The sequence below is a fragment of the Rhinolophus sinicus genome, chromosome 17 (assembly GCF_057876585.1).
Source record: "Rhinolophus sinicus isolate RSI-liver-muscle chromosome 17, RSI-T2T, whole genome shotgun sequence".
Taxonomy (NCBI): domain Eukaryota; kingdom Metazoa; phylum Chordata; class Mammalia; order Chiroptera; family Rhinolophidae; genus Rhinolophus; species Rhinolophus sinicus.
In genome coordinates, this window is record NC_142517.1 from 122172548 (window position 1) to 122188045 (window position 15498).

Below are 15498 nucleotides of genomic sequence, written 5' to 3' on the forward strand. Positions count from 1 at the left end.
CAGTTTCTCTCATCAGGAATTTACAGATGAACTATTTAATATACAACAAAGTTTCGAAGAAAGAAAAACCATGATGTGATTTTTCAATACATTTTTAAATGTAACAGTATTAACTAACTCAAATTGTAAGTATAGAAATGACCACTTTCAATATACACTGAAGATCTTACTCTTCAATTATAATCCTTCTGTATTTCTCAAAGTTAAGATTCTGTTAAAATACATATGAGGCTGACCTTCAGATTTCAGGATTAATTTTAAAGTGAGAGAAGTCAAACTTCGGGACTTTCTAAAAGACCAGTAAAGCTTGTTACTATTATGCCTCTTTGGTCTCTATTATAGAAATGGTAGTTTCTTAACCATATTCACATCCAGTAATAGCACAAACCAGCGCTTCTATTTAAAATGTTATGACTCAAATTTCTTTAAGAAATAAATCACCATCAACAATACTTGACAATTATGTGAGCTATGTAAAGTCTAAGACAACAATGATGCACATAAATTAGTGGCCATTTTTAAGTTCACTAAATGATGACAGACTTACAGAGGTAGGGAGCTGGGCTATTTAAGATACGCATTTATTCACATTTTAAAAATTCACTAAAGAATACTTTGAGTATCCACGCCTTATCTGTAATTGTGATAGACTCACAAATTGAAAGCTGCTTATAAATTTCATTCCCTAAATATGATTTAGTTCTGCTTACTTATGTCTTCTATTGACAAGTTTTATTTTATTTGCAACCAAGAGTCCAATAATAAAGCCCTCTGAAGCCTTTACCTTTGTTTATCAGAGAGGGATAAGACTGACCTTTGAGGTGAGCAGGATGGTAAACAAGTTAAGTTGTTTATAATGAAGCTTCATTATCTTAAAGTGTTATAAACTCTCAGACTATAAAATATTTTCAAATTACTATAGACATAGTTTAAAAGTTTGGAAATTCTGTTAAAGTTTTAAAAAAATGTAAAAAGACAAAAGAATTGCTTCCCTTACATCAGTTCCCATGACATTAGAAATGTACATTTTCCAGCTAATCTGCCTCTATAAATTGAACCAAAGAGCTTGGATAATTATATTTTGAAGTTCATAAAGGACCAAAAAAAGTAATATATCCAATCCATTTTAAAGTGATATAGTTTTGGCTTCAGAAGTTTATTTTAAAGGTTGTACAAGGCCAGATTATGAAGCTGTTGCAAAGCTTGGAAAGCTATCAGATGCATGAGATGAAAAAGAGAGAAAAGTGAACGAACAAATGTAAATACATTTTTCATTTTGTGCAACCATTCAGCAGCAATGAAAACTATTCAGTTAACCATTGGTTAACCAAGTTAACCATGCAAAAGTAACCATTCGGATTTATCTCTCTACATGAATCACATAATTAATGTGACTTCTAGACCTTTTGGTAAATTAAAACATTTGTGTTTATTAAAAAACAAAAGATTTTAATTAAAAATTGTATTAGTTAAAATCATAGAATCTTAGGCACTTAACAGAAATTAAGGCATAGGTCACTTTAGAAGTATTAAAAATAGTGTTATTAAGAGAAGTTTTAACTAAAAATATCACTAAAGACTGACACCTCGTGCCTGGACATGCTTCCTTCTGAGTGTGGTTTAGTGTGACTGATTCTTTTAACCTCATTTGGATAGCATGCGGTGGGGTGAAAATGGGCAGCTTATTCTGAAACACAAACCTTCTCCTGAGACATGAGTGGTAAGTTAAAATCAAGGAAAACCTTTCCAAATTTACAATGCTATACATACCCTCTCAACATAAAAACATTTGTTATTATCATTGATGGCATATAGCTTCTTCAGATCCTTTTCCCTTTCATAGAAGAATTCAATTACAAACTACATTATACGACCAGTGACTCAGTATAAAATAACTTCTCCCAAATTCTCCTGATGTGACCAATCCTCTATGAACACTAGAGAATGTACACCATTAACTTGTATACCATCACTTGCATGCCAGAGTCCCAATGCCTATGAGATGTAACACTCATATATCAGTCATGGCTGCGTGGCCAGGAAAATGAACATCGTGATGGACGCCTGCATTCTTCACATTGTGCTCATGGACAAAGTCAGTGTAGTTTCTATGTGCAGGCTGGGGTGGGGACAAGGCTCTTGTGTCCCACTGGTTTCCACCACGTTGACAGCAGTCACTGGCAGCAGAGAGCCTGGATGGTTGGGAGTGGGAGGGGAGCACAGTTAGTCACTAGGAAGAGGAGTGAATGGAGGCGTAAGAGGTAACAAAGGAGAAAGGCGCTGTGACCAGCATGCACCCCACTATGAGTAATTACCAACACCTACCCATGCAGTCACATCGAGGAATAACAAATCCACAGAGGTGCTTGTAGTGGAAAATGTCAATATGGAAATATGTATAATAATCAGAGTCAGTTAAGTGAATTTAAATAAAGAGGAAACTTCACAGAGAACAAGACACTCTGTATCTGTACCTGATGTTGCTACCAAAATCAAGGCAGAAATGTTGTTTGAGGTTCTAATAAGAAGAAAAGCATTTATAATCTTAATTCAAATATCGGACGGGACAATTCTATGTAAGGACAAAGATACACATAGAAAAGGGCAATTGTGAATGTTATTCCCCAAATTAAGTGATTTCACAAAATTGAAACCCAGGAAACAAAACCCAGAATGAGCATTCTGTTCTGTCTATTATCAAAGTTACAGGCCCTCAGAATGAAATTCAACAGGTACAGATAATGTAATGAGAATTTTAAGTTCCCTCACAGAAACAGTTTAGTAAGTATATTAGGTACCATTCACACAGTGCTATAGAATAGGCCTAGAACGATGAGTAAAACATGCATACAAGCAGTTCCTGGCTAGAAATGATGAAAGTCCTCCAGTAGAAAGAAAATATTTGCCAACTTTCAGAAAAATCAAGGTTTTGTGACATGGCAAAGGGGCAGAACATATTTAAGATAACTACACAGAAAAAAAATCACCCTAATTACAAAAGATGTCTAAGGATATTTAAATACAGTATTTTAATAACTCACACAAAACATAAATCTTCACCATTTGTCCTTAGGAAAACTGAAAAGAATTAACTAAAAGGATTTCTCAGAACAAACTTGAAGCCTTTGTTACAATAAAATCATCTTTCCTTCAATTAAAATAAAATTTGTTCATCAAATCTAACCCATAAAACTCATGACCCTCACTATAGGTAAGGAGCTCTAAAAATTTAGGAAATTAAATAAGGTTTATATTCTCCTCTATTTATGCAAGATTTTGCAAATATTGTTCAGTTTTGTTTTTGTTGTTTTTATAAATGGTTTAAGAATTTAAAATGAATTGTTCCCCCAAAGGTGATACTTTGTGGATAATTCTAAGTTACTGATACACTAAATTACTCACTGAAATAATGGTGCCATTTAGAAGACACTAGGAAGAAAAACCTGAAGAACTGAATTAGGAGTAGGTTTAGATTAAACTGGTTAAATTATCGGCCAGGAATAGAATAGTCCATTATTCTGCCCAATTGTTCAAACCTAGGGAGCATGTCCCAATTTTATTAACGTATCACTTTCTAAAGGAGGACTCTTTTATATTCATTTAAAAGTAAGAATCAAAGCATGCAGAAACAAAGAATGAAATGCAGAATGCATTTTGAATTAAGGCAAAGGAATCCATCAGCTCCAAGTCATGCCAGCCGGTTCTGTATTCAGTTCCATGCCACTGTTGACATACACTGAGGCTCATTAGGGTCTAAGGATCACCATTTTACTCCATTTCTGCAAAGGAGGTCTCAGCACAATTACATAAAGAAAGGACACACAGCTCCAAATTTTTCATTTTTCTTGGAAGTCAATACTCTCAGATTCAATATTATCTCTTTCTAAAGGCTGCACTAAGGGAACTGAGTGGTGCCTAACAAATCAACTCAAACAGATGTGATTATGTGTCCATAAAAGTTGGAAAACTCAACAAAGATTTAGTGTCATAATACAGAATGCAAACAAAACAGACGCATTCCATATTAATATAAAAGGTAAGCATGTATTAAAGAAATTCTTTTATAGCTGAAGTCTCAGTATTATGTTTTCTTGCCAATGGACTTTGCGGTAACATCAAGGAGATAAAACAGCTGCTTACTGGAGCTGTGTTTTCAGTAAGAAGCTGAAGAAATCCTTTTGAATGGCTTAAAAAAATAAAGACTAAAATTTGACATTTAGGAGCCTCACTCTTCAGACTTTTAAGTGTGTGACTACACACACACATACTCACGAAGTACCCCCACCACACTCTGAAGTCGAAAGGGATAAAAAAGGACAACATGGGGGTGGGGGAGAGAAATCCCCTCAATCTTAGAAACTAATCAAGTTATTTGGAACTGACAAAAACATACCCAACCATCAAGAGCAAAGCACTTTGCAGTTAGTTAAGCCAAAGTAACAGTGAAATACAATTATATAGCAAAGACTGAAAATGATCACCAACCACTGTTGACCCACCACCATGAAGGAAGAACTGGTTGTACAGAAAGCTGACCAAAACCTTGAGATCACCACAGAAACTCATTAGATTTCATGTAGTAAACAAACTAAGAGCAAGAGAAAGAGAAAAATCCTATGAATTATTAAAGTTAATTTCATAAATTGACACAAAACTTGAACAGATGATACAACGAACATGACTGCTCAATCGAATAATCCCTAAGGAGCCCCCCCCCCACCAAAGGCACATACATTTGGGAAAGAATGAACCCCACTGATTAACCCAAATGGCCACAAAGTATCCATATTTGTATATACTATTAATAAAAAAAAAAAAATCTGAAATCTAAACAAATGAAATATCTTCCCTGCCATCAAATTATCTCTCCATCCTCCAAAACGGAGTATTTCATGCTTTGTTTTATTGGACTATTATCATGTTTCCCTTATGGCATTATATTCAGTCTTTAATGAAGAAAACACACCCAAAGCAGTACCATCATGTTGTGTGGAATAACATGTAACAAACATATTCCTTATGGAGCTGGGAAAAGGTTCTATTAACATTGAAGTCTTTAATTTAAACAGAGAATCCTCCACCACTCCCAGATCATGCTAACCAAAATAAGGAGAGTTAATATTCTTCATTTAGACAACTGCACTCCAGAGATTCTTTATTTTCCCCAACCCCAAGTTAACTGCTTAACAATATGCTTCTTTTCATCTCACAAATATGAATAATTTGCTTTCAATCATATTTAAAGTACTCTATGATTATGGCTGGGAATTTAGACTATCATTAAGCAAGCAATATTTCAGCTGGGTTTAAGGAGTTAACAAACCATTTCCTATCATGCTGGTCTGTTCCAGGACTCCTTGGAAGATTCTCTATCTCCACCAGCACAGGACCAGAGGGAACGGAAGGAGTCACAAGCACAGGAGATCTCACACCCCAAGCCTGTGGACACAAATTATAAAAATCATCCATTTGGCCTAGATAAAATATCTCTTCACCAGTAAAAAGAACATTAAAATGGAATACTATCTACATAGTGAACAAATATAATGTAAACAAATGCATGAATGTTATATAGGTATCACCTTAGAAAGAGCTAATAAACTGAATATTAGTATTTTATTCATTTTACAGGATTTACAGGAACAGAAAATGCTTTATAGAGTACCTGTTCTATTACAACATCTTAGAGAATAAAATAACCGAGTTTCACATTACTGAGCCACTTTACAGGTAAGAAAAAGAAAATGTATAAACCGCCCCAAAGTTACACCATTATGAAAATTCAATTAATAACACATTTTGTTATAATTAACTAGAGTGTTTTAGTGTTTTAAACACTTAATATTAAGAAGTCTTACCTGTTGAGAGCCATTACTCTGAGGTGAAACATTACTGTGAACACTGTAAAGGGGGGAAAAATGTATTAAAAAACACAAGATTCTAGCGCTTCATAGTGTCAGATTATACATACACTAATGAAAGTAACTTTATTTTTAAAGACATTAATTTTGCTTCAAATACAGTAAAAAAATTACTGTTTCCTAAAACTAAGAATTTAAGATGCCCAAAAAACATTTGTTTTTATAGGCACACACTTGCTTTTCTATACTCTGCTCATTTGATATTTCCATAAATCTGTATTTTAATTGCGCTTTAGACATATACTTCAGTATTAATCTTGTTTATTCATTGGACAATATATGTCAACAATGACAAAATAAAGATAGCACAAATGATGCCTTAAATTCAAGGTATTAAGTACAAATACCCATGTAAACTTACCTCACTTGTTTTGTATATTCCTACCCTCACAAGATTTTCCAGGGTCAGCAATAGCTCAGCATAATTCAAAAGGCCTTAGTATAAACTTAAAGTTAGAAACTTCTCAGTATACCTTCCCCTCCAAATGATTTATAAATATGTTTTTAAAATTTTAGTTTAGGCTGCACTCATTCATCTCCCCACTCCCCCAAAAAAGCACTTAAAAAAAACCTAAGCCTATAATATTAATATAACAAAATAAAGAGAAACAAACCTCACAACAGCTTAAAAAAGAAAAAGAACAAATATTCAATGACATAAGAACTAAAAGATGAGATATTACCACAATAAAATGAGAGGGGGGAGAGCACGCTGACTTAAGACTTTCTCACATAAGCATAATTAGTATCCTGAGGTAAAGAATTCAACTAAGGTAACTAAAAATATATTCAGTTATTTAAAAAGTTCCTTGAAATGGAGATTTAATGAGAGTGCTATGTTCCAGAAAAAGGAGATACAGAATTAAATACATTCAACCCCTTATTGTTAAATTATTGACCTTCTAGGATAAGGAAAGAATATTTCAGGTACTGTAAGAAAATTTAAAAGCCAATCACTGCCAGTTATCAGGTTGGCACAGACTTTTCTCAAGAATATTATACCCAGCCAAGATGTCATTCTAGTAAAAGGAAAGAGGCAAAACTTCTCAAACACAAAGAAAATCTGCATATAGCATCCAGATGCCTTTCTTAGAGGGGTAAAAGCAAAACAAAAACTATCTGATGATAAAAGACAATCAATTAAAAAAGAACTCGAGAATGAAGAAGTCCTCAGTGATATATCTGATAAGGGGTTAATACCCAAAATTTAAAAAAAACAACTCATTCAACTCAACACCAAAACAACAAACAACCCAATTAAAAAATGGACAAAGAACATGAAGAGACAGTTTTCTAAAGAGGATATACAGATGGCCAAAAGACATATGAAAAAATGCTCAACCTCATTGACCATTAGAGAAATGCAAATAAAAACCACAATGAGATACCACCTTACTCTGGCTATCGTCAATAAATCAGCAAACAAATGATGACGAAGTTGTGGAGAAAAGGGAGCCCTTGTGCACTACTGGTGGGATTGCAGATTGGTGCAGCCACTATGGAAATCAGTATGGAGGTATCTCAAAAAACTGGAAATGGAACTACCTTATGACTCAGCAATTCCACTCTTAGGTATCCAGAGAAATCCAAAACACTAATTCAAAAAAAAGATATGCACCCCTATGTTTATTGCAGCACTATTCACAATAGCCAAGACATGGAAACATCCGAAATACCCATCAGTAGACAACTGGATTAAGAAACTGTGGTACATTTATACAATGGAGTATTACTTGGCCATAAAGAAGAATTAAACCTTACCATTTGCAACGATATGGATGGATCTAGAGAACATTATGCTAAGTGAAGTAAGTCAGACGGAGGAATACAAATACATGATCTCACTTATATGTGGAATCTAAAGAATAGAATAAATGAGTAAACTAATCAGAAACAGTCTGAGATATAGAGAAAAAACTGAGGGTTGCTAGATGGGAGAGGGGTGGGGATGACGGAGAAGGTGAGGGGATTAGAAAGCACAATTGGTAACCACAAGATTGCCACCGGAATATGAAAGACAAGTTTGGGGAATGTAATCAATAATGCTGTAAAGATTTTGTAGGGTATCCGATGGACACTTGTCTTATTAGGGAGACCACTTCATGGATGGTGTAGGTGCCTGATCTCTGCACTGTACACCTGAAGCTGAAGCTGAACAACAATGAATATCAACTATAATTTAATACATGTATAGTCATAGGATGTGGAGTACAGCATAGGGAATAGAGTCAGTGGAACTGTAACAGCTATATATGATGTCAGAGGGGCAATAGATTGGGGGAAGGGGTCATCACTTTGAGAGGTGTGTAAATAGCTATTACATTGTTTTGTACACCTGAAACTAATTTAAAAAAAAAAAGAATGAAGAAGTCTTGCTAAAAGGCTGAGTAATGAGGCATGAAACCACTTTATATGCTATTTTTAATTAACCACATCTCTATTACAAGTTGAGTCACCAGAACGTGCACTACTATTGCCTGCGTTCAAATCCAAGCTGCTTCACTAGCTCTGCTCTCAGAACTTTAGGTTCCTCAGTTGCATGAGGATTAAATGAACTAATACTAGCAAAGCACAAAGAACAGTGACAAACCAGCGGATTAAAAAAAAAAAAAAAAAAAAAAAAAAAAAAAAAACCTCTAAAAAAATTATTGTTAATGTAGCTCTGTTGCCAAGGCAAATGTAAAGAATAAACGAGTTGTTTTTTGTTTTGTTTTCAAACTAACCATGTTATTCTTCCCAGAGTGCATTATGGGCTGGCTCAAATAACCCACAACTCCAAATACTAACGAAATCTCCCTACCCTGCTTGGTACAGAAATTAGACTCATTATTCTATGATCCCCTGGGTTACTGTCTGGAACTTTTCCCTTAACTGGGAATAACTACAATAGGTGATGGATAAAAGGTAAATAATAATGAGAAAAAAGTGCTTAACTACGTGATGTTAATTGGATCATAGCTCCCTATTTTCAAACAATTTGAAATGTAGTAAGAACCGTCTTTTCCTAATTACACATATTCTTTCAACTCTGCTAATATGAAAGTAAGAAGGAAAATTTCTCATTACTGACCTAATTCAAGCTTTCCCTTTTAAAGACTACCTGCTATAACAGACTCCCTTTGCTTTCATGCAACTTCTATTCAACATTTCCTCCACCATTTCTTCTTTTGCACTCTTTTTTGTCTTCAAGATTCTATCTACTAAACCTGTACAAAAATGTGAACTATCCTGTAAAATGTCACCTATTCTTATGAAACTTTGTATCTGTCAAGACTCACAAGGGAGTAGTTAGAAGGGGATGAAGTGGTACAGGCAAAATGAATGACATCAGCCAATTTAAAAACCTGTTGTTCAAACAGGCACAATACAAGGTCAAGAAGCTTTTTAGGTCAAATAGTTGTGCTTTTTCAAACAGTACTGTTTTCCATGGTTCACTGGAGCAAAATTATTCATGCAAAAAGGACTCTAAGGGCAAGATTAAAACGGCATTCATGCCAGTCCAAGTTCAGGTTCCCTCAAGCACAATAATGAGTAGTGCTCAATAACTTTCAGGACAGTTAGGTACCCACTCCCTCTATATTTAATTTCTAAAAGTTTATTCTAATAAAAAAATAAAAAAGTATCATCACTTAAATATCCCATTTCTGCTGTATTTTCCAGAGCCAAAAGTATCACTCAAAAAGAGAGAAAAAAAGTTATTAAAGTTAAATCAATTTTAATTCTAGGAAAGAGGCTATATTGTCATATTCACTTTTTGGTCAGAAATGTGTATTTTAAAAATATTTTAAAGGAAGACCAACTCTTGGAAATAAAAGCCTTAATTTTTCAACTGTATATCACATTGCTTAAATGCTGTTTACATTTTTGCTGACTTCATCAGCTTATCTTCTCTAAGCCAGGGGAGTCCAAACTTTTTTCAACGGTTTTCACCAAGGGCCATATGCGGTAAAATACACAAACAGCTGGGCCACTCACTCGAGGTGAAGTACATATTGCCTCATCTGGTTTATTTAAGTAAACTAAATATATTTTTGGAATTTGCTGTGGGCCAATTAACAATGGATTGCGGGGCCGCAGTTGGCCCGCCGGGCCGCAGTTTGGACACCCCTGCTTTAAACTCTAATATTCTGTCTTAGCCTCCTTTTTAGGTAAGCAAGACGTGATCCATTAAACAAACAAAAAAAGTTTTAAAAATACAAAACACCTCTAACATTTCTCCATCATTTTTCTTAACAGCATAGTTTATATATAACTCCAAGGAAAATAAAATAACCAATAAAGAAACTTCAGGGGTTATCCTTATTCAAAAAGCAGAGTGCTTTTGTGGTGAATCACTAATCATAGCCTGGCTGTAATGGCTTTCAACGTGAAAAAAACTGAACAGGACATCTCAAGGTGAGGCTGACCATACTCAGTACACATAAACAACTTTTCCTTTTGAACAAGCTCTAATCATACATCTGCCATATATAGGAGTGTAGACATTCAAAAAGGAACAGTTTTGTATGTCCTGAAGATACTTTAACAGTCATTCCAGCAATCTCTGATGTTTATCAATGGTTGAGAAGAATGATATGAATCTATATATAGTAATATGAAGGTCTGACAATTAAGTTCGGGAACTTATTGCTACAATGTTGCTAACCTTTTTTGATATCAGAGGGATTATTCATTATGAATTTGTACCAACTGGACAAACAGTTAACCAAGTTTACTGTTTGGATGTGCCGAAAAGGCTGCATGAAAACATTTGACAACATGAACTTTTCACCAACAATCTTTGGCTCTTGCATCACAACAATGCACCAGCTCACACGGCACTGTCTGTGAGGGAGTTTTTAGCTAGTAAAAAAATAACTGTATTGGAACACCCTCCCTACTCCCATGATCTGGCCCCCAATGTCTTCTTTCTTTACCCAGAGATAAAGGAAATATTGAAAGGAAGACATTTTGATGACATTCAGGACATCAAGGAATATGACGACAGCTCTGATGGCCACTCTAGAAAAAGAGTTCCAAAATTGCTTTGAAGGGTGGACTAGGAGCTGGAGTCGGTGCATAGCTTCCCAAGGGGAGTACTTTGAAGGTGACCGTAGTGATATTTAGCAGTCAGTTATGTAGCACTTTTTCTAGGATGAGTTCATGAACTTAATTGTCAGACCTTGTATATATGATTAAAACTAATTGAGTGATCCAAAGTAGCACTTCCAGAATGTTGGTTTAAGGACTCCAGTGCAACAAAGATTTAGCTGGTGAAAATTATTTAAAAAGAAAAAATCATCAAAAGGCATACATTAAGTAGAGCAACATTTATTCAGGAAAATCTACTAATTCTCAGAGCTGAGTTTGGCACTTGAGCCACAATTTGCTCCCTTTCCTGAATCTCCTGAGTTCAGTGTTGTGGAAGCTCTACTCTAAGTGGGTGCGGCCAAGAAAATGGAACTCTCTCTCAGCAATGCAGACTTTAAATTGGCTATTTTAAATATGTTCAGGAACTAAAGAAACCAAATGTAAAGAAATAAAGGAAAGTATGAGAACAATGTCTCCACAAATAACAGATTGCCATTAAAGGGAGAAATTATTTAATAATCAAACAGAAATTCTGGAGTTGAAATGTACAACGCCTGAAATGAAAATTCACTAGAAAAACACAACAGCAGATTTGCACAGGTGGAAGAATGAGTGACTTGAAGATAGATAGGTGCAGTGAGATTATCTAGTCTGAGAAAAAGAAGGGAAAAAAATGAACAGAGAGTTGAAAACCTTTGGGACATCATTAAATGTAGCAACATAAGTATGATGGCAGTCACAGAAGGAAAGAAAAAGGAGCAGAAAGATAATTTGAAGAAATAATGGTTGAAAACTTACAAATTTGATGAAAATAATATACCATGGAAAAGAAACCAGAAGAGAACTGGATTGGCAATACTTATATCAGACAAAATAGACTTTAAAACAAAAAAGTTACTAAAGAAAAAGAGGGACATCATAATAAAAAAGTTCAACAATTATAAACATATATGCACCTAACAAAAAAGCCCAAAAATACATGAGGCAAAAACTGAAACAAAACTGAAGGAAGGAAACAAGCTGGTTCTTTGAAAAGGCCAACAAAACTGACCAACTTTTACCTACACTGACCAAGGGGAAAAAAAGAAGAGAAACTCAAATTACCGAAATCAGAAATGAATAAGGGGGCATCACTACCAACCTTACAGAAATAAAAAGGAGTAACATAAACAACTATATGGTATAAATTAGATAACTCAAATGAACTGGACAAATTCTAGAAAGACACAAACTCCCAAACTGACTCAAAGTAAAAAATGGAACCTGAATAGACCTATAATAAGAGATTGAATTAGGGATTTTAAAACGTCACACAAAGAGGAAGTCCAGGCAAGATGGCTTTAATAGTGATGCTAGCACACATTTAACGAAGCATATCCATTCTTTTTACAACCTGTTCCCAAAAAAATAGAAGGAAACATTTCCCAGCACATTCTGTGAAACCTATATTACCCTGATACCAAAACCAGAAAAACTATAGACCAGTATCTTTGATGGATAGATATTTTTTACAAATGTCCACAACAAGATACTAGTGAACCAAATCTAGCAACATGTAATATAAAGAAGGATTATACACCATGACCAAGTGGGGTTTACCCACAAATAAAATTAATTGCTTATCTGCAAATCAACCTTTCCTTTTTGAGCTTCTTGTGGGCAAGGACCCTAATTTATCCATGTTTACATCCACAGTCATGTGCCAATAACAAACGTACATGTCCTTCTCATTATAAATAGCACATCCATCCCCACCCCCCTCTATTTCTTTAAAGTGCTTTATTTTTCTTTGTGTCAACTTTATCAGCAGTATGTATTTATTTGTTCTCTGCTATATCACAAATGCTTAGGGACAACACTGATAGATCTTCAACATGTATTTAATTAATGACAGCAACTACATAAATTCTAAAACATTCTATGTCAAAGTTGCGAGACATTACCCACCTGAGTTCTTCAGGTTTTGCTGTACTTGCTGATAAAATTAAAAAAGAAAACATCCCATTAGTTTCCTCTTACATGGTAATAAACTACTTCACTATTCATAAAAGTAAATCTGCACTAACTACTTTGTAAGACATGTTTCCCAACTATAGATTTAAAAACCTTCATGTCGGGCCGGCCCAGTGGCTCAGGCGGTTAGAGCTCCGTGCTCCTAACTCCAAAGGCTGCCGGTTCGATTCCCACATGGGCCAGTGGGCTCTCAACCACAAGGTTGCCAGTTCAATTCCTCAAGTCCCGCAAGGGATGGTGGGCTCTGCCCCTGCAACTAAGATTGAACACGGCACCTTGAGCTGAGCTGCCTCCCGGATGGCTCAGTTGTTGGTTGGAGCGCGGGCTCTCAACCACAAGGTTGCCAGTTCAATTCCTCAACTCCCGCAAGGGATGGTGGGCAGCGCCCCCTGCAACTAAAATTGAACACAGCACCTTGAGCTGAGCTGCCACTGAGCTCCCGGATGGCTCAGTTGGTTGGAGTGCGTCCTCTCAACCACAAGGTTGCTGGTTCGACTCCCGCAAGGGATGGTGGGCTGTGCCCCCTGCAACTAGCAACGGCAACTGGACTGACCTGGAGCTGAGCTGCGCCCTCCACAACTAAGACTGAAAGGACAACAACTTGACTGGGAAAAAAAAAAAAAAAAAAAAACAAACAAACAAACAAAAAAAACCTTCATGTCACAAGTGTTCTAGGGTTTACATAAAGTCAATAGTGATAATTACTTCCATTTTTGAAATAAAACAAAATAAGCATGCCTCTCTTCTTTAAAAACAAAACCATCAGTAAGCCTTCTAGAGTGAGCTGAGTGACAACAAAACATTGTCAGTGGAAAATAAGAGGTAACTTAGGGTTTTAAAACATCACAAATTGAAACGGCTTCATTAATAGCTATGCAGTATTTAATGTATAGCCATACCAAAAATTATGAATATAAATCAGTTTGCTAAAGAATTGACACTGCCAAACATCAGGTCACAGTGGTTGTTTGGGGACAGCTGGTGATGACTCTGACATTGGACATAGTGAAAACTCAATCTGTATTTTAATACAAACTTAGATTGTAAACCAAACACAAGTTTTAGTTTGTCAAAATAAAACATGCTTTTTATTACATCAAGTAGCTTCAACAGCAAGTAACATTTATGAATATGAAAATGTCTATGTATGATATACATTGATTAAATTTTAAAACTGTTATTTCACAGAATCCTTAATATTATACCATATGAAATAATCTTTACTTTAAATTTATTCATTATTTACCAATGTTTTTAAAGTTCCTAAGGGTAATGAGATCTAAAAGTCAAAAAGGGAAGAGAAAATGTTGCTCGGAAGAGTAAAAGAATACGAACAAAAACTGAACACAAACTCAGAAAAGTGTTTAAATTGGGATTAACATAAAATTTAATCTGAGCAACAATACAGGCCAAGTTTTCCCCCTTGTATTTTATTAAACTGATTATGCTAGAACCAAATTCAATAAATAAGAGTACTTTAGTTGACTGGAATAAACTTAAGATGCAGACAACATCCTCTCAAGTAAATAATACCAGCACATGATGAACTGTTAAGAAAGAACAGTCCTTTGAAACACGGTTGCATTTTACCTTTCATCTGTAGAATCCGACGAGAATATCGTTTGCTGGGCCTTCTTTCAAAGGATGTTGACCTTCTTGCTTTATTGGTTTTTGTGGTCTGATACTCAGTTTTCCCGCTAAAATAAGGCATGTTAACAGGAATAAGAGAATATAAGGTCTACAGTAATCAGACATACTAAAATGAGAGAAAGTCTAAACTGGGCTTCTTTAAAAAACCATCCTGAGGGAACTATGACTACTAATAGTGTTGATGTCTCTCATTACCACATCATTCTTTCTCTCTTTAGGCTTGTGTGAAACGTGCAACACACAAATTACGTCGTTTTTGCTTAAGCATGCACATCACCTAAGAACATATTAAATAATCTTGGAATATCTGTATTTTTATAGAACTCCCTTCTCCTCCCCATTCACACTCATCAATGAAAAGTGAGTAGTAACTGAAGATTTTCAGTTATTTTTTTCTAATTCCAGAAATACTTAGAACCACTCTTCTTGATTTCCATTTAAATCGTTTGAAGAAAATGTCTCCTCCCCACTTTTAATTTAGATAGAAGCTCTCTTAATGAGTCCCACACAATCATCTTGCCACATTATTGATATTATCAATTCCTTCTTTAAATCATACTGACTGAGTCTCTGGCATATGCTTAAAACTCACAATCAATAATCTATTCCGAGGAAAACCAAAACATTTCTAACTTACGACCAACAAACAAGTTGTCTATAAGAATAATGGAACTTAACGTCTATAAAGGACCAGAAATGTTATCCAGATTAATTTCGTACTCAGTGTAGGATACCCTTTTTCTATATGGTACCCAGCTCTTGGATGGAGACTCCTCAAAACTAATTACATGGATTTAAATTGAGGGCTCACTGATACACAAAGTAAATGTCAAAAGGGATATAA

At 35.1% G+C, this 15498-nt stretch overlaps 1 protein-coding gene across 10 annotated transcripts in view; it reads right to left on the reverse strand.

Annotated features, from left to right (window-relative positions):
* The window catches only part of EPB41L5 (erythrocyte membrane protein band 4.1 like 5), a 139809-nt gene that overhangs the window by 68403 nt on the left and 55908 nt on the right, over positions 1-15498 (reverse strand). For 6 of the 10 annotated variants that reach the window (XM_019715485.3, XM_074335200.2, XM_019715484.3 and 3 more), the window contains 4 exons: positions 14595-14701; positions 12939-12966; positions 5859-5901; positions 5324-5439 (listed from right to left, as the gene is read on the reverse strand). In XM_019715485.3, the coding sequence (XP_019571044.3) occupies positions 5324-5439; positions 5859-5901; positions 12939-12966; positions 14595-14701 (294 nt within the window). Of the gene's footprint in view, positions 1-1137; positions 2193-5323; positions 5440-5858; positions 5902-12938; positions 12967-14594; positions 14702-15498 lie in introns of those variants that run through there. The other 4 variants (XM_074335211.2, XM_074335225.2, XM_074335218.2 and 1 more) reach the window with 2 other exon arrangements.